We start from the raw sequence: 22,540 nt of genomic DNA on the forward strand, positions 1-22,540 counted from the left end.
TTCCTTCTTTCCTTCCTTCTTGTGACAGTACTACAGCTTGAACTAAGGGCCTTTTCTCACATTTGTTTGTTTTTTTTTTTCCACTCAAGGCTTGTTTTACCATTCAAGTCACACTTCTACTTCCAGATTTTTGCTAGTTAATTGAGAGTGTCTTACAGACTTTTTTGCCCAGACTGACTTTGAATCTAGAGCCTCAGATCTCAGCCTCCTGTATAGTTAAGAATACAAGTGTGAGCCACAGTGCCTGGCTTCATTTCCAATTCTTATGTTTACTAAAAATTTCACTTATACTGTTCTATCTCAATGCTAGAAATTAACTGTTGTCTATAGAATATAGTTTCAAAATAATAATGCTACTAGGAAGTTTTTTGAGGCAAGATCTGCTTTCTTGCGATTATGAGAAAATTCTTTATACACAAAAGTTAAATCCCTGAAACTTTTGTCTTAGATCTGTAGGCAGCAGGAGACCAGGACCTCTACCTAAATTTCTCTTTGTCCCTCAAAGCATTAAGAAGACTACTTAACTCAGTTCTTGATGCCTCTTGGGTTTGAATGGCTTCATTTTAACATCTTACAAAAAGTAATCATGGCTATTATTTACCAAAGCTAAGACACGGAACCAACCCAGATGCCCCTCAGTAGATGAATGCATCAAGAAAATGTGGGCTATTCACAATGGAATTCTATGCTTCCATCAGAAAGAATGGTATTGGCCCCATTCATAAGGAAATGGAAAGACTTGGAAAAAATCATACTAAATGAAGTAAGCCATATCCAATGAAACAGAGGCTCCATGGTTTCCCTCATTTGTAATCATTACTATGTGTCTAGGATAGTCCCAGCAGAGGATCACAATAGCTCAATAGCTATGTACACATGACCACATAAAATGATGATGATCTAAATGAACTCCAAGAGATGGAAACAAGAGGGTTTTCTTTGTTGCTGTCGTTTAAAAATGTACTTTGAGAAGTTCTTTCTTCTTTCTTTTGCTCCCCTCCCTCTCTCCATCTTTGGTTTATTCCCTGTTGTCACTGTTGTTGATTTTGGTACTCTGTGTCTTCTTATCTGAACTAGGGAAGGGAAGGGGAATCACAAAATGGTGAGACAAAGGACAAAGGTGAACCCATGCAACAGCGATACTCACCAGACGCTGTGCTGGAAATGATCTGTACAACTTAGGAGGGAAGGGAAAGTGGGAGAAAACAAGGGGGAGGGTAACCATGTTTGACAAATGCACTCATTACCTTTCTTGGGTAACTGTAACCCCTCTGTACATCACCTTGAAAATAAAATTAAAAATAAAGACAGCAGGCCTAATACGTTGAGTCTGTTCATCTGACCAAAATTTCTAGATTGGCCAGTAAAGTAAGTGGACATAGTTGCTGCTGATTTCTAGGCCGCATTAATGTCTTTGAAGCGAGCTGGCATTTGGAGTGCTTCTGAAGTCAGCACCCATCCGAACCCAGCGTGTGTCCACAGGCACCTGTGAGGAGCGAGGGCCTGCTAGGTTCTGCCACGGGCCCCGTGTTCCAATCCACGAGTCTAGCTCTACTCATCGTGTCTGCTTCTTGTCCTCCCCTTCTTCCTGGACACGCGCACCATCTCCCGTGAGCAGCTTCCTCTTGATAGTGGACCAGACGACCACGGGAACACTGATGCAGTCTCTCAGACAATTCACCTCCGAGGCACCATCGACCATGCTGTTTCCTCCACCCGGGTCCCACATCCCTCAGGCACCTTCCCTCAAACGCATCCTCAATCACTGTTAACATGGACCGTTTTCTGTATCTTCTGGGAACTCACTAGGTCATACGAAAGCCTTCTCTCCCCACAGCCTGCAGAAAACTTTCCTTGCTTCTGGGGAATCCCCTGTCCCATCCTGAGTTCTCCCTCTTCAGGTAAGTGACTTTATTACTCAGAACCAGATCGGATCAGATCCCTCGGGTAGACTGGTGTTCCTAAAATAATATTTTCCCACATGTGGCGTGCGTACCCCTGCTGGGGCTACTGTGACTCATAGAAAAAGGGCAGAATACTCCTGATTTATGGAGGAGGAAGGGGAAAGGAAGTCCTATTCCAGATCAAATATCAAATGCTAAATGCAGTAAATTAATAAGAGTTTTAACCCAACAAATCAGCTTTGCCCCACTGAGGCTGCTGAACATTTCAAAGACAGTGCTAGTAAGCTATAAGGCATTCAGGCATTTTGAATATGAAACTGCAAAGTACTTTCATCCATTTCCTACAAGAAGTAATAAGGTTCCGTTTCTTCATCTGCAAAATAGAGGTGAGATGATATAAGTACTCAGATTTGATCCAACTTTTACATTTCTATGATTGTATGAAAAGCCTATAAATAACGGGGCTTCAAAAATCCATCTGACTCACCATGAAACACTATGATTTTTTCTGGACTCATGTATTTGACCAGATCCTCACAAATTTATAATTTTGAGGCGAAGTTGATCGCTGACACACAACAACTCGTTGGCTCTTGGGCCTGATAAATTAGTATTTTCTTAAGAAGATAATGGACAGTTTGCTGTAGCAATGGTGGACCAAACTTTTAAGACTAAACGTCAATGCTGGCTTCTTAAACTCCTGTTTAATTTACTTCTAAATATAGAATTGCGGGTCCACATTCGAATTTTTGCTTGAGACATCAAAAAGAGAAAGGGGTTATGTGAAGCCAAATGAATTCTACTTTCCATGAGACACTAAGGGGCCAACTTTGGATGCAACTGCTTTTCATGCACACAGCCACACGGTGCACCTCTAGGACACACCTTCTTTGTTCTCCAAATGTTTTCTTTCCATTCATTTCTACACCAAACGGATAGACAGGATGAAAGATGAGGTCTGTCAACACTTACCGTCCTGAGTTTCCTTTATTCTAGCTAAGGTGAAATCTATAGTAGACCTACTTACTGCAAACACCTAGGCTCATTGGAAAGTGGTGACAGACGGCTTCCTCCACCTTATGATAGCAGCAATAGAGCACAAGTCGGAGTGAGGACCACTTCCTGGTTGCTCCCTGCACTCTCCTAAGAGATCTGACTGTAACCTTATCCAAGAAAAGATTCCGTAAACTCTGGAATTGCAGGGTTGTGTCAGGGCATTATGTCAGCAGAGTGAATCTGTGTAAGGAATACGTATTTCTGGACTGGCCCATGGGGTTGCTTGCCTGTCCATCTTATTGATGACACAGCTTCTTTTATTGAGGGTATCTTGAGACTGAGGGGAAAGTATAGAGGACTCTATTCTTATAAGACAGTCAGTCACTGGTCTAGCCACCTTAGGGTCTTCAGATGCTTATGGAAAAAGAGCCATTGATTTGGGCTCTAACCATCCTGTCTCTCAAGTGGATGTCGAGCAGTGGCCGCTCTGAGCAGCGCACATCCACTCAGTTAACTCTGCGGCCTGCCTATGTCCATTCCTTCATTCTGTGAAAATTCCTCAGTGAAATACTGACGTCCTGCAACTCTGGACAGAAAAGTTGTTTTGTTTTTTTTTTTTTTAGTAAAGACGCATATTCGATCATGAAGTCAGACTCAATATTTTGACAACTTTAAGCCTTCAGGTTTCAAAAGCACAGTCTTCACAGAATGGCGTCTGGTGGGTCTGATACGCATATGCTTTCAGAGTTTCCTGTCAGCTCTAAAGGACACTGACCTTCACTTTGACATTAGCAACACTTTAGCACAGGACTAAGTTTTGAGTCACTCCAGGCCATTCACTAGGCCTGCCTGCTTTCCTTCCTTCCTTCCTTCCTCTCTCTTTCCCTCCTTTCTTCTCTCCCTTTCTCCCTCCCTCCCTTCCTCCCTCTTTCCTTCCTTCCCTCCTCTCTCCCTCTGCAGTGTGGAATTGTAGAAAGACGTATACACCACCCTGAAAAGACTCATCAAGCAGAGACCAGGAGCAACGCACAGCTTGTGAGCAGGCTGGGGGCTGCAGACACCGCTTCCCACGTCAGGCTGCAGGTGGTGCTGTTCTTCACGGCTAATTTACCAGCAAGGACAGCACCAGAGCACCAAGGCAGCCAAGGCGCCTTCTACCACAGAGCAAGAGGCAGCTCAGCCAAGGTGGAGGCTTGATCAGAGACACATTTTCCAACATTCTCCCCATCCCTCCAACCTGCCCTTTCCCTTTTCTTAGTTCTTTTAGGCTCTGTACGGATTCTTTGTCATTAAACAAAGCAGCTTAAGCATACAACATCTTGATCTTTGTGACCCCTACAGCATTTTCACCCCTTCCCTTACTTTTCTTAATTCTGTGGTATGCACAATGACTTCTTAACTGCATTTTTGTCACTTCCCCCTTTCATGTATCTACCCCTCTCCCTCTGGCCCCACAACCCCCCCCCCACGCTTGTAAGTACCCATTTCCTGGTACTGATTTTGTGGGGCGTTGACTTAGTCTTTCTAAAGAATTGTCCTGTCTGAGCTCTCCAGAGAGTCTACTATACTTCAGTGAATTCATTTGTTACCCCTTGCATATACTCAGTGGGTTTACTTATATGTTTATAGGTACACACATTTATGGGCACCACAAATGAGAGAAACTATGCAAGCTCTGTTTCTCTGGGTCTGGCTAACGTCACTTAATATAATTCTTTCCATTTCCATGCCTTCCTCCATTACCCTTCCCCCCACCCCCATAAAAAGAAAGATGGCCGTATGTATCCTACAGCAGAAGCACAGCATAATAAAAACCAGGAGATGAAGTTAGCCACTCATCACCATTACAACCACATCAAAAGTACAGGTAGGAAAAAACTAAAAAGAAAAAAACAATCAAGCAATTTTGTTTTGACAGCATAGTTAACTGTAGGTTTATCTACTTTGAAAACAATGGATTACATCACCGCTATATTTTGCTAAAGAAATAAAAATAACTGCTTTGCAGGACAAATATCCTCATCTGAATGTTTTACGGTTTGCAAACCATTACTGTTATCAGGAGCTGGATTCCGCCATGTGTGTGCATCTTGGCTGTATGGGGTTGATATGGGGTTGACTGGTCTCCACCTATTCAGTGGAGAATGACCAGGGGTGGCTTAACCAGCACTCTTGCCAGGTTAAATGGCCAAAGCAACATTCACTGTGATGCTCTTAGCATTAAACCTTAAGACAAATGAGAAACAGGCTTTTATATTTAGTATCACCAACTATGGATGTTACAACAATGTCAATAGGATAAATTTCATGCCAATTTATTATTTTAAGTGATGGCTGAGCTCCTTGAGAATCTTCAAGTATAAGTGTTTGTTTTCATCAGTTTAGGGTTTGTCACAAAAATTTGCATGTGTAAGTTCTAAAAGCAGACCGTATTTGGAATACTTTTAATTATATATACAGAATAACTTTCACAAGATACCAAGTTTAAAAAAATATGGTATTTCCACTCATTGTCATACAAGTAACATGCTATCTGATTATTAGACTTCTTTCAGAATACATCTTCAAAGGTATCACTGTCTGGGTACTGGTGGCTCACGCCTGTAATCCTAGCTACTCAGGAGGCTGAGATCTGATGATAGTGGTTCAAAGACAGCCCAAGCAGGAAGGTCTGAGAAACTCGTCTCTCCAATCAATTAGCAAGAAGCCAGAAGTGGTAATGTGGTTCAAGTGGTAGAGCTCCAGCCTTGAGCAAAAATGCTAAGTGACACCACCATGGCCCCGAGTTTATACCCCAGTACCGGCTCATGTACAACACCCTCCCCTCCCCCACACATAGCACAGCGTTATTTACTGTCACAGAATTGAATTGTCTAACCTCGTTGCCATCTAAATTCTGATACAAAACTGCATTAATATTTATTTGCCTTTTAAAAAAAGACAATTTCTTCATGAGTTTAGCAGATACATATTTTGAAAGAATCACAAGGCATTTAAAACATGGTGAGCAAAAACAAATGTGGATTTGAACATGTAATTGACTTAAGAAACTTTAGGTCAATTGACTTGAGCATGTTTTGATTTGTCTACCAGATGTTGCCACAATGCATTTTTACCCTCATTTGGAGAGGACCATAGAGCTGAATGAACATTCGTGCAAGAAGCAGAGAGTGTGTGCAAACACTTCACACACAACTCCCTCATTTTCAAATCCTTCCCTTATATTCCTGGCTACCAGCTTCTTGGAGCCCATCAATTCATATTCACAGGGTCCCGGGACACAGCTGAGCTGATGTCAGATCCACTTCTAGCCCCCACACTCTGGAAAAAATATTTACTCTCCATAAGCCTCAGTTTCTTTATCAGCAAAATGGGCCCGGTGATAATATTCCCTCAGAGAATAATGTGAAGATAAGGAAGCTGATCGAGTATCTGGAACCCTGCCTGGTAAGATGACTGTCTTAAGAAATGGCTCAGAAACCTCCGTAGTACCTGCTGAGCTCCAGGCCGGGGCAGGGTGTGTGCTTCGGTGTCCTTTGTCTAGAGGAACAGTTACAGGGAAAGTCTGAGACCAGGGAGTAGACAGTTAAGGGCCACCAGCATAGTTACCCGTTATGGATGGCCTAGGACATCACGGGGGTGATGCAGTACAGCCGACGACCCCAGGGCTGGGAGTCACAGTCACCTCTGCTTGAACTTGGACTGAGAAGAGACCCAGCCACCTTCAAAGACCTTGCACCAGAGCTTTATAAACCAGATCTCCTCCTTTCCTTCCCTCCCTTCCCTCCTTTCTTCCTTCTTTTCCTCCCCCTTCCCTTCTCTTTTCTTCCCCTTCCTTCCTTCCTTCCTTCCTTCCTTCCTTTTCTTTTCTTTCTGTCCTTCCTTCCTTTTCTCTTTCTTTCTCTCTCCTCCTCTCCTGTCTCTTTTCCTCTCTCCCTTCCTTTCTCCTTCCCTCCTTTCCTTCCTTTCTTTTTTCCTTCCTTCCACCACTTAAGTCATGCTCCCACCTTTTCCACTTTAGTTATTTTTCAGAAAGGGTCTCCACTGTTTTCCTAGGTAAACGAGAACCTCCTGCCTCTGCTTCCCACGTAGCTAGGATCACAAGCAAACAACCTTACACCTGGCTCACTGGTTCCCATAGGATCTTGCTATGCTATGGCTCAGGCTGAGCCCTCTTCCTAATCTACCTCTCCAGTGGCTGGATTTCAGGCATGCAGCAGGTAAGGCCCAGCTCTCTAGGATGACTGGATCTGTTTGAGTTTCTCAGCCCACGAATGGTCCCTCCACTTGGAGTTCTATGTGTGACTCCTTCAAGAGGTGTTAGTCTTTCCCTCGTACTCCAGATTCTTGTCCTATCTAATTATTGTTAATCACCTTGAACACTGGATTCTTGCTCTGTGTAAAGTTCAAAAGATTCTTAACTTGATCCTGACCTCCTCCACCACAGAAGAAAAGTCTAACCATGCTACTGCAGAAGTGCTTAGACCTGCAGATGTGAAAAGAATGGAATACTCCAGACAGACCCAGGAAAAATAATTGTCAAAATTGCTGTTTATTCTCATTAACTCAGTCAGAGTAGCTATTTAACTGAGGCAGGTGTGTGTCTATGTAGGGGGACTGTTTGCTGATTTTAAAAGCTTTAAAAGGATAATGTCCCAAAGTTAAATAGCAACCACTACTACTACTACGTCCACTAGCTGAGAGGTAGTATATGTAGAGCACAGGGCTCCTCATAGTCTGAGATGCAGCTCTATCACATAATCACTGTAAGGTTCTGAGTGAGACACTTAAAGTCTCTGTTTTTCCCTTTGCTTATCTATAATATAAGCAACCTGAAAGAACCTGGCTCACAGGGGTGTTAGGATTCACTGAGTAATGTAAGGAAAGTGCCCGCCACAGTACCTAGCACATAATGGCACCTACTTCCTCAGAGTGTATGAGATATTTCTTATGATTGTTTTCTCTCTTGCTCTATACCCCCAATTAAAAAAAGAAAGAAAGAAAATCTGATATTTTGAAGGTGCCCTCCAGTACAGAACCTAATTGGTGTGTGTGGCAGAAATGTTTTATTTATTTTAGAGATAACTAGTTGCAGACTCAAAGTCATGTTGGTGAGCAATGGCTGAATTCTAATCTGAACCCAGGTCTTCAGGCTGGTAGCTTTGTGGCAGAGTGTAGTCTGGGTAACGGAGCAGAGTTAGTACTTCAGCTCTGGAAAAATATACCACCTTGAGAGAGAAATCCCGAAAGGACACTGCAGAAATCCCCTCTTACACTCAGTGGAAACAGAAGCATTTTGAAGTATTCAATTCAGAAAAAAAAAGGAAGTGTACACTGGGTGCTGGTGGCTTACGCCTATAATCCTTGCTACTTAGGAGGCTGATATCTGAGGACTGAGGTTGGAAGCCAGCTCAGGTAGATAAATTGGAGACACTCTTATCTCCAAGTATTCAGCAAAAAGCTGGAATGGAGATGTGGCTCAAGTAGAAGAATGCCAGCTTTGAGCTAAAAAAGCTAATGGACAGCACCCAGGCCCTGGATTCAAACCCCAGTACTAACATATACACACAGAGATACAGATACACACACACACTTCTATTTGAGCCTGAAACCATCTTCTGTGACAGCGCTGACCTCAACATGGTTGTCTTACTTTCACCCTTACGCATAACCCACAAAATCAACAAACCTAGGAAGACTGCTTCTTCTTGTCACATCTAAGCAAAATACCAAAAGCAAACAAGCATTCCAGAGAAAGGTGCATCAGTGCGGCAACGCCCTTCCAGCTAGAAACCTAGACCACTATGTTAATCCTCCCGCCAGCTCGCCATCTCAGGGTCATGTGACTATCAGCAGAAGGGGTTCAGTTTTGGGCAAGGTTAATGAAGACACCTTAGAGTGATTACTTGGAGAGAAAAAAAATAAAACATCATTTCATAGTTTCATCTGAGGGAATCATTCCTGCCAGCATCCTTCCTTATTTTTCTTTCTTTTTGCTCACCACAGAGAGAAACACGTAGAGGTTCAGTTTGATTTATGGACGGAAAGACAACCCTGGATGTCCCTCTTGTTTCTTCTTCCGGCTGGGGGAGGGGCGCGGGCAGAAGGAGGAAAGGTCAGGCAGCTGGTTTCGGGTTTCCCCTGTTGAGCTGCGTGTGCAGCCGCTGCTCCTGGCTGTCTCCGTGTGCCTGGCTGCAGATCTGTCGGGCCGCACGTGTCACAGCCCTGTCCTCGAGCTACTCCTGCCAGATGGGCAATCAAAGCCTCCAGGAAAGCTTTTTTTTTCCCCCATTGGCGCCTGTGTCATTATGTGTTGTCACCAATGGTTTCTCGGTTTTTCTGTAAATTGCTGCATACACTGTGGTTTGGCCATGCCAAGGCCTACCCGCTGCTGTACAGAGCCAGGGCCTCCCTGGTGAGCACTCCCCGGGCCTGGCCGGCTTTGGTGGGTGAGGGTGGTGGGGAGGTGGAGTCCACGGAGAGAGACATCAGAAAGGGAAAAGGGCACAGAACGCGGGGGGGCCAGTGTGCGGGGACCCCCCTGTCCCGGGGGACCTTCCCACTCAGCTCAGCGCAGGGAGAAGGAGGGGCCACACCTACCTGGTCTGTCTTCATTTTGGGAATCACATCGTCGGCAGAGCTCGGGGATGGTCTTGAGCGACGTGACTGAATACTGAATGAGAAAAAAACCAGAGGAGAAAGGCTGTAAAGCAACAACTCAAAACGGGGAGCACTGGATGAGGGGGGCAGGAACGCTGATGCAGATGCCGCTCACTCAGAATCCGACATCTTGACTGGAAACCCCTTTGGTACAACTACTGAAACATCTAAAAAAAATAAATAGCAGGAAAGCTCGCGCTCCAATCGCCAGCCAAAAGGCACACCAAAAAGAAGGCTAGCTCACCACCCTGTGGGACTCCAGCAGTCTGGCAGCCTGCCTATGAGCATTGAGGCAGTCACAGAGACCTTGAACATGGTGCGGGTGTGAGGCAGCACAGTTCCGTCTCTCTGGGGAAAGTTGGAACGATCTGGCCTTGAGCATTCACTGAAGATGGCCAAGGTCTTGGCATAATAGAACCCTAAGGGCCAGTTTTATGCGTCAAAGTCAACCAAGGGAGCACTGAGCTTCTGCAGCTCCAGGTAAGTGAGGGGGTATGATTGCAGGGATGCTCACTGACTGCAAAAGCCCCCCACTGGTCACCCCCGGAGGCTGGTTTTACTGCATGGGCCCCTGGAGGCTCCACAGGAAATACCAGGGTGATGACATCACCAGGGAGGGGAACCGGGGTCTGTGTTTGAAAGCTCATCTGTTTCGTGTATAGATTAGTTTGAAAGGAGAGAAAGCACCTTTCAGTGTCCCAGTGCCAATTCGGGGACTGGCTCTCAGGATAACAAATTATGACACCAGGTGGCACAAAATCCGAAGAGCTCAAACAAATGTAAAATCAATAGCGATGATTTATGGGAACTACATTTGATACCGATCAATCTTTCTTTCGAGAAGGGTGTTTTAAGACTAAATAGGATGAGCTCTTTCTTTAATCGAAGGCAAAGTCAGGGACTGTCTTCAATCATGCTCATATTTTAATTGGCAAAACGCGGTTTGGTTAAAGGGAAAAAAAACCACTTTTCTCTCTACGTCTAAATAAATAAGCATGTATCATGAATTACTTCTTCTCCAATGCAAATTGTTTCTTTTGGGGGGTGGGCAGGGATTGAGAAAATATTTACTCGAAAAGAAAAATGAAAAGAGAATAGACATTAGGATTACTCCAGCATCGCAGAAGAGGGCTGTGTAATTAGAACGCGTTTTTCAATACGAAGGTTCTGGAGCGGTCTTAGCATCGATAGATGATAGATGAAGCTTCGCCTTGCAGCCACAGAACAGCGGCCCAGCGGGGCCAGCGTGGGGGTGGAAGAAGCTACTGTCAGCTTGCCAAACTGCACGGCACACACCCGTGTCCAGTGTTCCTGAGTGAAAAACTAAATCAGATCTCTCCTGACTAATTAGAGAAATTACCTTTACCTATCTGATGCAATACCGTTCTGTTTTTCTGGGCCATTCCTCAGAGACTACAGGTGCTCTAGGAAATCCACTGCCTGGGCAGAGAGAGGGATGGCTGTCTCTCAAACCCAAAATGAACCGCAGCTGACTTTTCCTTCCACATTATGTCCTTGCAAGGTCAGGGAGGACACAGGTGAAAAAGGCATCTTTCTTGGTACCACTAAGTGACGTCACGCTTCTAGCCACGTACAAGCTCTCTAAGGGATCCGGTAGCTTCTTGAGACCAGCTGGTACATGTTAAATAATTACACAGTCCGTCATTCAATTAAAATCGGGGACTCTTGTTTTGGTTGTTGTATACACCCTTTGGCAAAGTCTAATCCTCCCTCCTTTTCTCCCCCAACCCCCACTTTTCTTCCAAGGCCCAATTTTAGAAAGGCAATTTCAGAGGGTGTTTCAATATAGTTCATGATAGATGCCATAAAGCTGGCAGCGTTGGCTGGAGATACAGCTGATTTAAATGGGTCGGCGGTTACCTATAATTTCCAGAGCATATATTCTACTCCCAATCCAAAGGCAGACACACGAGGGTCTCTGATTTGTTCAGCATACTTTCAAGTCTTGGCATTTGACCACAGAGGTCCAGAGGTTTCCTTGGATGAGGTTTGTGTTTGAGCCGCACGGCTCCCTGCGGCCTGAGGGAATGGAGCAGGGTTGCCTGCTGAGCGGCACCCGGGCCTGAACCATGAGCATGCCGTTGGGATCCGCACCTCTTTTATAAAGAGATCCTTGGACTTTTCGAATCATAGGCATGTAAAGGAACAAAATCACCTTTAAGACAAAGTTACGTGTTGCTCCTGGGAATAGAAGTAGAGTGGCGAAAGGTAAAGATGATGTGTTGGTCAGGAAATGACACTTGTAAATACATTTAAGGATGTATGGAATGGGCTGGGAAGGTGGCTCAGTGGTAGAGTGCTTGCCTCCCATGCATAAGGCCCTGGGTTCAATTCCTCAACACCACATAAGCAGAAAAAAACGGAAGTGGTGCTGTGGCTCAAGTGGTAGAGCGCTACCTTGAGCTGAAGAGCTGAGGGACAGTGCCCAAGCCCAGAGTTCAAGCCCCACGACCCACCAAAAAAATATGGAATGCCCCCATTCAACAGAAACCCAGTCTCTGGGCAAATCCATCATTATTTGTAAAGGCACCAAAAAAGAAAGGAGCAATGTGTCAATTTGTTTCAATAAGTAGGAACACTTTATCAGGACAGAAGGTAAGCCTTAAGGAATGGCCATAGAGCAGAGCAAGCTGTCATGTGAGGAAATGCATAGGAAATAAGCCAGAAAACATTCTGGAAACTCGTTTTCTTATTTGAAGACTTGGGAATAAGCACGTGACCCAGGAAGCCTCCTTTGCAAGATTCTACCATCTGGAAGCTGGAATAAAAGACCTTCCACCCAATTTACAGGACAGATGGCCTTTTATACAGAGCTGTCAGAGTGCCACCTTACCTCATTCCCAGGACACCAGCCAGCAGCAAGTACTGTTGCTTCAGCCTATCAGAACCAAAGCCCAGTGCCTCTGTCCCGCCTTGGGCCTCCCAATGAAAAGGTGCAGTTAGTTCCCTTGGTTCCTATTATCCTTGGTGATGAGAAAAGAGGACCTGCAGCTACTTGAAAAGCTTTATATTGTACTCCCTTTTCACGACAGTACTCTAATACATTCCTTTTATCTAATAGCTCAAGAGGTGATGCCTGTAGAATCAAGAGGAATTCCCTCACTTTTCTCTACCACATCTCAGGAGGAAGCCTACCATGAAAGGCTGAGTAGTCCTCCAGCTTCTCCATGTCCCAGTGCGGCCAAAGTGTACTGATTCTTTTGTTCTTTGACTCTGAGTTCACCTGTGCTGCAAGGTTTTTCTCAAGCCACACAAATAGGCCAGCTTGTGTTTTGTTTTCTCCACCCAGCCCTGGCTGACCGTTCATTCTAACCGACCTTTTTCTTTCCAGCCCTCAGTGAATACCACCTTGTCTTCTGGTTGTTCCTTTTCTGGGAGTGTTGGCTCCCATAAGCAATGAAGAGGAAAAATATCTTTGATTTGTGTACAGATGATGCACATAGGACTGATTAACTGTTTGAAGGACTGCACCCACATGTGCATACATTTTACTACATCCTGCTCCTGGTGCTATAGATGTTCAAAGGAGCTTTTTCATGGCTAAGTAAAAACATGGGAATTTCTTCCAAGTCCTCACATTGACACTAGAATAATTCACTTTATAAAATGCAGATTTGACATAAGTTCCTCTTTTGTTGCAAATCCTTTAGTGGCTCAGAAAAGCCTATGGGACAAAGCCTGCGTGGCCTAGCTTGGAAGGAGCTCATACCTTTCTCCCTTTTATGCCCTTCTCTTTGATTGCATAATAACAAATACCTTGAGGTCCCCCTGCCTGCGTATATCTTTATGTATACCTTCCACCTGCCTACAATGATATCCAGCCCAGTTCAATAGGTAAACTCCTTTGAATTCTTCAAACTTTGCCTGGGGAACATTTCTACAGTATCATCTCTGACACTTCAGATTTCCCATCTGTGGTCCTTGGAGCAGTGGATCAACATCATCCAGGAATGTGCTGGGAATTCAAATTCTTGGGAGCCATCCCAGAGCTACTGAGTTAGGAAATCCGAATATGGTTCCATTCAGGAGATTCTAATGTGGAAGGTAGCTGAAAGATCGCTGCTGGGCAGTATTTCCTTCTACTACAGAATCTAGCCTATTACATTTCTTCTATATGTTTATATAAACATTTTGATTGGTTCCTGTGTAGGTGGACAATATTTTATTTACATAAGAAACTAGGAAGTTACTAAGCTGAATTAAACGAATTAAGCTGAATTAAATGACTTAAGTGATTAGTTTGTATTTATGGAACACTCTTTCAGTAGACTGTAATTTAAAATCTAGCAATGTAATCGTGGTGTGCTTAAAAGGAAACAACACTAATGTAATTCTAGCAGGAGGACTTGCTGATGCCTTCGCCTTTTATATAAAGGACAAAGGAGGAGCCAGAGACCTGGATCTAAGTTGTAGCTCTGTGGCTCTAGGTAAAGAAATCATTTCATGTCTTCAGTGCCCAGTTTTCTTATCTATACAATAGAGATAATTACATGAGATAAGGAAGGTGAAGCCATTTTGCAAACTGTTAAGTCCTGTTAAGTAAGCCTTTTGCCTCTTCTCCCTAACCTGTTTTCCACGAGTGTGTCGAGTGCCCTCCCTCCTCACCTTGATTTCTGTCAGGATCCTAAGCTCCCAAGATCAAGATGTCAGATAGAAAGAGCTGGGAAGGGAGGGGCAGAGCTGGGAAAGGAAGGGAAGGGAGGGGCAGAGCTGGGAAGGGAAGGGGAGGGGAGGGGAGGGGAGGAGAGGGGAGGGGAGGGGAGGGGAGGGGAGGGGAGGGAAGGGAAGGGAAGGGAAGGGAAGAGGGCTCAGCACACCCCAGCACGTTATCTGACTCCTCGTTCTTCTTTCCTCACCCAAGAGAGTTGGTGGCGGAGGGCCGGGTCTAAACACAGCTTCCTTCACAAGCCACACAGTCCATACAACGCAAGATGCTCTCCTCAGCCGGCCCCCGGCCAGGTCTGTCAGCCTGCCATGCAGAACACTGAACACGCACAGGATCTATAATGACAGGGCGTGATTTCCACACTGTGCTCCTGGGGGTCTCCGGACACCCTAGACATGTTCCAGGTCTGGAGGCTCTGGCACTTAGTCCCGAAACCTGGAGCCAGCTGGGAGAACCGGCAGACATGACTCAAATGGTCATGAGCCACAGAAAGGAAAGAAGACTATCTCATGTACCTTTCCAAGCGAGAGACTTCCAAGATGAAGGCCCTGTTAAGTTTCTCAAAGAAACACTGGAGTCATCCACTCCAAGAGCTATCCAGAAATCCATCATTTCTCATGGAGCTTTCCAACAGGCAGGCCAACATCTCGACAGGCACACAGTAAAACACCGCCGATGATGGACCCACGCGAAGTAGACAGCGAAAGAAGCCGTGCAGCTAGTGGCGCCTTCAGAGATGAATCCGTTTCTAGCATCCTGCCCTTCAACGACTCAGGAAGGGCGTCCTGACTTGATGGACCTCTGGTGCTGTGGGCCCCGCTGTCCACTTCTGCACGCTCGCTCCCCGCCCCTTCTTCATCTCCTCACAATCTTCTCCCAACAACTTCCCCTTCCCTCCTCCTCTGCCCCTCTCTTCAGAATTGGTTGTCTCCAGGGATCCTGTCAAAGCAAAGAAGTGCTCCGGCCATGTCGGAGTGTTCTCCATCCCACCATGGGCTTTCCTGCTCTTGTTAAAGCCCTTCCCTGCTCCGTCTCTGGCCTCTCCCCTCCAGAGCTCTGCCTTCTCCCGCAGAGCTCCAAGCTCCACCGCTTTCCTGTGGGTCTTTTATAGGCAGGAGAAAGGGCTTAGCCAGAAAAAGCCGGTGGACAGTTTCCAATCCTTCCAATCCTAGGTGCTAACACTGACTAGTTCTTTCTCAAATTCCTTAAATCCTGCTCCCCCTCCCGGCTCCCTGGGCCTTGCTCCTTTTTCTCTCAAAAGTTCTTTCCAGTTTCTTTCCCACCACACAGGAGGCGCACTTGGCACAGGCCCTTCCTGGGACACTCTTCCCTTCCACATCTACGAGCTCGCAGATGACTTGCTTGGTTGGCACCCGCGGCCGGCCCCAGAACAGACATGGGCGGACCACACTTTAAGTTATCTCTTCTACTGTGCTTGAGTTAAATTACTTTTCACCAACTGGGAGGAACTGACGAACATGATCAGAATCAACCCTATGCCCCAAACCATCAAACCGCATTTGATTTCTGTTCTGGTTTCTTGTCTTATCTTCCAGGATGATGCCTGGTTGCTTCCAAGATGATTTAAAAAATAAAATTCTTTCTTATGATATATTGTTTATGGTTAATATTTGAGAGAACCTGTTCACAGTTTTTAATGATTTTAAGAGCTCCCTGGAAAGCGATTGCATTGTAATACCAATGCAATTAATGTCATGTCTGGGGCTGTAAGTAAAGGTGACTATTACCATTGCAGAAGAGAAAGTTGAGATGTGGTATAATTAAGAGTTTTAAGTTCATTTTAATTGACTTTACTTGTTTTTATTTGAAAAATTGACCAGCTTATTGTTATAATATTGGGATTTAACTATTTCTTTTCTCTATCTGGTTTTACTATATTTCTTTCTAATGAGCCAGAGCCTTCCTGCCAAGAAGCAAATTACAACCACTTCCACGCCAGCTGGGGCTGGTGGGAGGTGAGGTGGTCAAAGCGTTCTTTACTCAAGCTCTGAGCCTGGCACTTACCTATCTGTAACCTTATGAGAGTTGTGCTTCCCTCTAAGCCCCGGTTTTCTCTTCTGTAAAATGGAGTGAACATAGAACCCTTCTGTCAGAGTGGAGGTGAGACGTGATAACCAAGTTCAGTTCAGCATGTGACATGACCAGCACTTCACGGATGGCAGCTGGGAGCCAAGTTGTCCCACGGACCTGCAGCTCCGCCTCCGCTTTGTTTACTCAGTCCTGTGCATGATACTATTCAAGAGCAGCAAAGTGACCTGTCAGGGGTTTTTGTGTGTTTGTTTTGTGTTTTTTTTTTTGCCAGTACTGGGAATTGAACGCAGAAACTGAATGTTGTCGTTTAGCTTTTTCACTCAAGACTGGTGCTCTACCAGTTAAGCCACAGCTCTACCTTTAGCTTTTGGTTGGTTAACTGAAGATAAGAGCCTCACAGACTTTCTTGCCCACGCGGGCTTCAAACCATGATCCTCAGATCTCAGCCTCCTGAGCAGCTAGGATTATAGGTATGAGCCATCAGCACCCAGCAAAACTGGCCTTTCTTTTTTTTTTTTTCTTTTTTCTTTTCTTTTGTTTTTGTTGGTTGTGGGGCTTGAACTCTGGGCCTGGGCACTGTCCCTCAGCTCTTCAGCTCAAGGCTAGCGCACTACCACTTGAGCCACAGCGCCACTTCCAAAACTGGCTTTTCTTAATAAAATGAATACATGATGGTTCCCAAGAATCCCAGAGGGTTTTGGGTTTTGCATTTTAGTGACAAAGTGATCTAGAGTCCACAGGGAAAAATCTGTGAACCAACTTGCAGTGATAGAAAAGCCCTCTGCTGGGCCTTCGTGTTTCTGAGATTCGCCATCTTCCCCTCCACTCTTGTAGTAACTGCACAACACACTGCTCTTTGGGATGGCAGCTTACAAGAATGTAGGGTTAAACTCTGCATTTTGCAAGGAATGCACATTATTTTCCAGTCTGGAAAACTTCACAATAACTTGGTTGCCTCTGGGTTTTTTTTGGGGGGCGGGGCGAGGAGACAAAAGAAGTTCTATTTTTTTAAATACCAATATACAGCTTGTGCTTTCATTAAGACAAGAACCAGGCTGAGGACGGAAGGAAAAACGATGAAAGTAGGTAATAAGGTTACTAGGGTGTGAGAGTAAAAAGAGGGGTTTTAAACCCAGGTATGGGTTTTGTAAGCATCTTTTTCAAACGCAATGTGTTCTGTTCTCCCCACTCCTGCCACTGAACCAGGAAAAAAAAAGAGACAAAAGTGCCAGCAGACAGGGAGGTCTACAGAAGCCTAAAAATAACAGCACATTGTTCATGCGAAACTGCATTTCCTTTTATACCAGTGAGTTTGCCCCCTGAAAACCAGCTTATTTTTCAGTTTTAACATTTGAATAATCCCCAGTTTAGTCCTTAGAGCAGCTGTAACATTCATTGCTCCTAGGTTTTGTAAACAGGCTGAGAATACTCTTCCCCCTATTAATGAGGATATGGTCACTTATTCTGCATGAAATCATTAAGTAAAGCAGCAGAATCCTGGCATGTTTCAGATGTTAAACCTAGATCATACTGAATTAAGGTAAAACAATCCATATGCCTTAGAGGTTGTCAAAGTAAACAAGGGCATTACAAAGACCCGAATTTAATGCTAGAGTAAACCTAGACAATTCTTTACTGTGGTAGACTGTCTTGTCCATTCAAGGATGTTCTAGAAACATCTCTGGTGCCTCCAGTGAGCAGCCAGTAGCACCTTCCTAGTATGACAATTAAAAAATGCCTCTAGGTAGAAACCTTCCTGGAGTAGGGGTGGGGGACAGGCAAAATCACCCCTGATGGGAACTCTAGCGATGAACTAAATTCATCTTGGAGGTGTAGTCAAGGATTGCAGCAATGCGTATCTATTCTGGAGGTGAGTGCTCCGACTGGCTGGCTGACCCTTGACTATTTCTCTAAGGTGTCCTGCTTCAGCCTGCCCATCTGTCAAATGGGCAGATAATATCCAGCCTATAGCACATGCTCAACAGATGTTAACCATTATTATTGTTTTTATCAATTCTATGTGATTTAAAACCTGATCATGATGCAAGTTAAAAATCCAGACAACAGAAACCTATTTAAAGTTTGGTTTGAGTACAGTTATAGTCTTACAGATGAACATCCTTACTTAGGCTTCAGAGAGGTCAAAATGTAGAAGCTCAGCTCTTGCATAATTCTGTACCTAATTTGCTAAATAGCTCCAGTTATTGCTTAACATATTTTTATCTCTCCAGTAGAGCTTCCTAATTCATCAAAATTATGGGCTGCTGCCAGCTGATCCTTTTGCAAATACAACTGCTCTGTTATACTAAAAAAAAATCTTGACATTATGCCTGGTCTTTTCCCTTGAGTTCTTTCTTCACCAATGGTCATATAAATATTATTATATTATCCATTGAAATGATAACAAAAGCTACCATTCTGAAGAGTAACTTACTGTGTGCCAAGCTAAGTGTTTCACATATGTTATTACTTCACTCAATTCTCCAAACAGTCTTAAAGACTAGGTGAGTATCTCAGAGAGGTACAGTTAACGCGCTTGCCCCAAATCATCCAGCCAGCGAAGATCAGAACAAGCAAAGAACCCAGGCAGTGCCTTCAAGGCTGTGTTTTCCAGACCCAACCTTGTCCTCAACCCTCGGAGACCCCCTACTCCCCTCACAACCCAAGTTTCCCTTTCCACACCTTCCATCCCTTCCACGAACCCCACACCGCCATCCACTGCCTTGGCCTGTCTCCACTCAAACCAAAACAAGCGAGGGGCAGGGGCAGTGCTCTGAATCCTTTCACAAGTAAAGCAGAATGACAGAGAGACAGACAGACAGACCTCATGCAAAGCAAGAGCCTCACCTGACATTAGTCTGAAGGAGGACAAGGAAAAATTGTTGGGAAGATGAGAGGGTAAACTTACATGTGTCTAGTACAAAAAAAAAAAGCTCATCCAAGATTATACAAAGCAGGAGATTCGTCCACACTATCTCAGTAATCTAACTTCAGGTATAGTATACATAGTTTATGTCCAGGTGAGGAGGAGAGGTACAAAACTGCTTCTAGAGTGATTCAGCTCATTGTTTGGGGGACATTTTACAGTCCTGACACAAAAGCTGTAGACCCTGAGAGACCGGGAGAAGATGAGGCCAGGAACTGTGAGCTTCCAGGGAGGAAAGTTACGCAGGTATTTAGTGAGAGGCCAGTGTTGCTAGAGTGCTAGATACCAGCAGAACTGTTGTGGGGCAACAGGATCAATCACATGAAGCTCTAAGCAAGGAACACAGAGAAAGGCACTCTGAGAGGGCTGTAAGTGAACCCGGACATAGCAGCTCTGAGCCTTACGGGAGCTCAGAGACTACTCGGCCCAGACTTGCAGAATTAGGCAACACTTCAGAGGTCAGCCGGTCAGCGGGGATCAATGCATCATCCTTCCGCAATATGCCAGCCAAAGTGAGTGGATAAGTTCCCTTTAGTTGTTATTGATGAATAAAAATGCCAAGTTGGCTTCAGTCTGTTCTTTTAAATGGAGAGAGTACCTGTTACTGTAGAGCAGCAACCGTATTAAAAAAAAATAGGGGTAATTGTGTGCATACATCAGATCTAGGCCAGAATCAGTCATTCTGGCACCCTGGAACTATTAGGAATGGGAGACTCAGCACAACCTTGTTCTCCCCAGGTCACAGACAATCAAGCGGCATTCAGTTCTTGGCTCAGAGACCCACAAACCACACTGTGAAGCACAGCATCACTCTCAGTTTGAAGTCATAAATGTAGTTTGAAGGGTTTGGATATACAGTACAAAAGCAAAACCAGCTCGAGGACAAAGGCAGAAGCCCTCCCAAAACATTGCTCGTAATCAGTAATACTTACAGATATGTCATCACTGAAGTCAATTTCATCCAAATCAAGGTATTCAGGGGCTTCCATTATTCTTCTTTGCACATTTTGGGTAAGCTTAAATGCTTATAATTTCCTAGACAAGACAGAAGAAAAAAAAGAAAGGCAAAAAGGTTAATTGTTTAAAATTAGAAATATTCCCTGTACGCAAACAAAACAGAAAATGATGGTGGTGTTGCATGGGAGAACATTTCCTCTCTCCAAAGCCCCTAGCCGGGGCTTCCAGAAGCACAGCTCTGCCCCGGTAATTCTCTGCTTTACTTGATCTGTGTCTCTGCTTGTCTTTGCCATAGTAGAAACTTGGGTTAGAATTTCCCCTCATGACAAATACTGGGGTTCACTGCAGCCCACACCCAGCTCTGATCACACCTTGGGTAAAAGTTTAGGCTTCAGAGAATGGGAGACAGCCGAGAAATCATAGGACACTGTGGGCATATCCTTGGGTTTTGTGCATGCTAGATCTCCATAGCACCCGGCAGGTAGGTACAAAACATATCAGCAAATCAAGGTAACAGCTACTTTGGAATTCATAGCACAATCTCTAATTCAACCCTAGAAAACAAGAAATTGGGAGAAAGAGAGGAGAGGAGAGGTGGGTCTAAGTTCATATTTAAATATTTGAACCATAGTACTTTAATCCCTCACACATACTGTGTGTGTGCATGCTTGCTTGCTTGTTCTGGACTAGATCTCAGGGACTGGGAGCTGTCCCTTAGCTCTTCTGCTTGTGACTGATGGGCCATAGCTCTACTTCCAGCTTTTTGGTATTAACCACAGATACAAGTCCCATAGACTTTCCTGCCCAGGCTGGCAGATCTCAGCCTCCTGAGAAGCTAGGATTACAGGTGTGAACCACCAGAGCTGAGCACAATTACCTCTGTCATCAGTGCTATGTGACTGGTCCACAGATCCTCAGTTAGCACTTGCCTCAAGACTCCCTGTGGTAATCCCTTAAGCACATCCTGGTGATAAATGCCTCTTCCTCCTTCATCTCCTGCCCATGGGCAGGCCAGCCTCACCTACAGAGCTAAGAGCAGGGCTATCTTTCTCCAGGCAGCACCTTGGGGTGTAATTATCCTCTGGCTCCACTTAAGGGAAGAATAGCCCATTTCCTGCAACAGGTCTTTCTTATTATAAAAACTGTCTTATGCAACCGGCCTGAGTTTCTGAAGCTCACTTTGCCCTACTTTGGTTCTGTAACCTTGCTGAACAGAGACGAGACATCACTGGAAGATGAAATGACATTTAGGCTGATGGAAACAGGCTTCCTACTGTAAGAGCGAGCGCGGTGAGGGACGCTCTCATGCTAAACGCATTGCTTCTGTTTCTCGAGCTGCGCCTCATTTTAAGCGAGCGCGGTGAGGGACGCTCTCATGCTAAACGCATTGCTTCTGTTTCTCGAGCTGCGCCTCATTTTAAGCCACAAAATGGCATAATGTTGATGAACAGAAAAAGTATCATCCTGGAATCTATCACCTAATTTCATTTGTCATCCTTCCTCTCCTTCCCCTCACAGAGGAATGTATTGCTTTTACATAGTCTTAGAAAGTCCACCCAAGAAACCACTACGATGTTTCTCCAAGCTCAAATGACATTTGTCATTTATGATACATTGATAAAGCTCTTCTGAAATCATAGTAAGTTTTTCCTTTATTTCTGTTTACTGTAGAAGTCATTACAGAAGGATTACAGTTACATAGGTCAGGTAATGAGTACATTTCTTTGTGAACAGTGCCACTTCTTCCCTGGTTTTCTCCCAACTTTTGCCTACCAAACCCCCTCCCCCTGAGCTATAGTCTTTGTTTCTAACATAGTGTCTAGTGAGTATCACTGCTGAATTAATTCACAGTAAGTTTTAAAAGAAGAAAGTCGCTGGGCACTGGTGGCTCACGCTTGTAATCCTAGTTACTCAGGAGGCTGAGATCTAAGGATCGCGGTTCAAAGCCAGCCCAATCCGTGAGACTCTTATCTCCAATTAACCACCAGAAAACCAGAATTGGCACCGTGACTTAAGTAGTTAAGCAGCAGCCTTGAGCTGAAGAGCTCAGGGACAGCACCCAGGCCCAGAGTTTAAGCCCCATGACTGACAAAAAAGGAGAAGAAGAGGAAGAAGAAGAAGGAGGAGGAAGAGGAGGAGGAGAGGAGGAGGAGGAAAATCATTTTATATGTGCAAAAACTTTTTTCTTAATGCCACTCCTGAAGCTTTAAGTCAAAGCCTTGTCTTGTCACTCAAGGCTAGTGCTCTGTCACTTAAGCCACTTCAGCTTTTCCAGCATTTTCCTAGTTCTTTGGAGATAAGGTTCTCTTGTATTTGCTTTCACAGCCTAGTTTTGAGCTTCAATCCTCAGATGTTTGT

The 22,540-nt window shown here is 44.7% G+C and overlaps 1 protein-coding gene across 2 annotated transcripts in view; it reads right to left on the bottom strand.

The window, feature by feature from the left end:
- The window catches only part of LOC122103781 (synuclein alpha interacting protein), a 61,997-nt gene extending 41,742 nt beyond the window's left edge, over nucleotides 1-20,255 (bottom strand). For both annotated transcript variants that reach the window (XM_042674434.1, XM_042674433.1), the window contains exons 1-2: nucleotides 20,158-20,255; nucleotides 9,501-9,573 (exon numbers count right to left, since the gene is read on the bottom strand). In XM_042674434.1, the coding sequence (XP_042530368.1) occupies nucleotides 9,501-9,573; nucleotides 20,158-20,214 (130 nt within the window). In that variant the 5' untranslated portion in view covers nucleotides 20,215-20,255. The remainder of the gene's footprint in view (nucleotides 1-9,500; nucleotides 9,574-20,157) is intronic.
- Between the last annotated feature and the right edge of the window lie 2,285 nt (nucleotides 20,256-22,540).

The sequence above is a fragment of the Dipodomys spectabilis genome, unplaced genomic scaffold (genome assembly GCF_019054845.1).
Source record: "Dipodomys spectabilis isolate Male_0828 unplaced genomic scaffold, ASM1905484v1 ptg000019l, whole genome shotgun sequence".
Classification (NCBI taxonomy): domain Eukaryota; kingdom Metazoa; phylum Chordata; class Mammalia; order Rodentia; family Heteromyidae; genus Dipodomys; species Dipodomys spectabilis.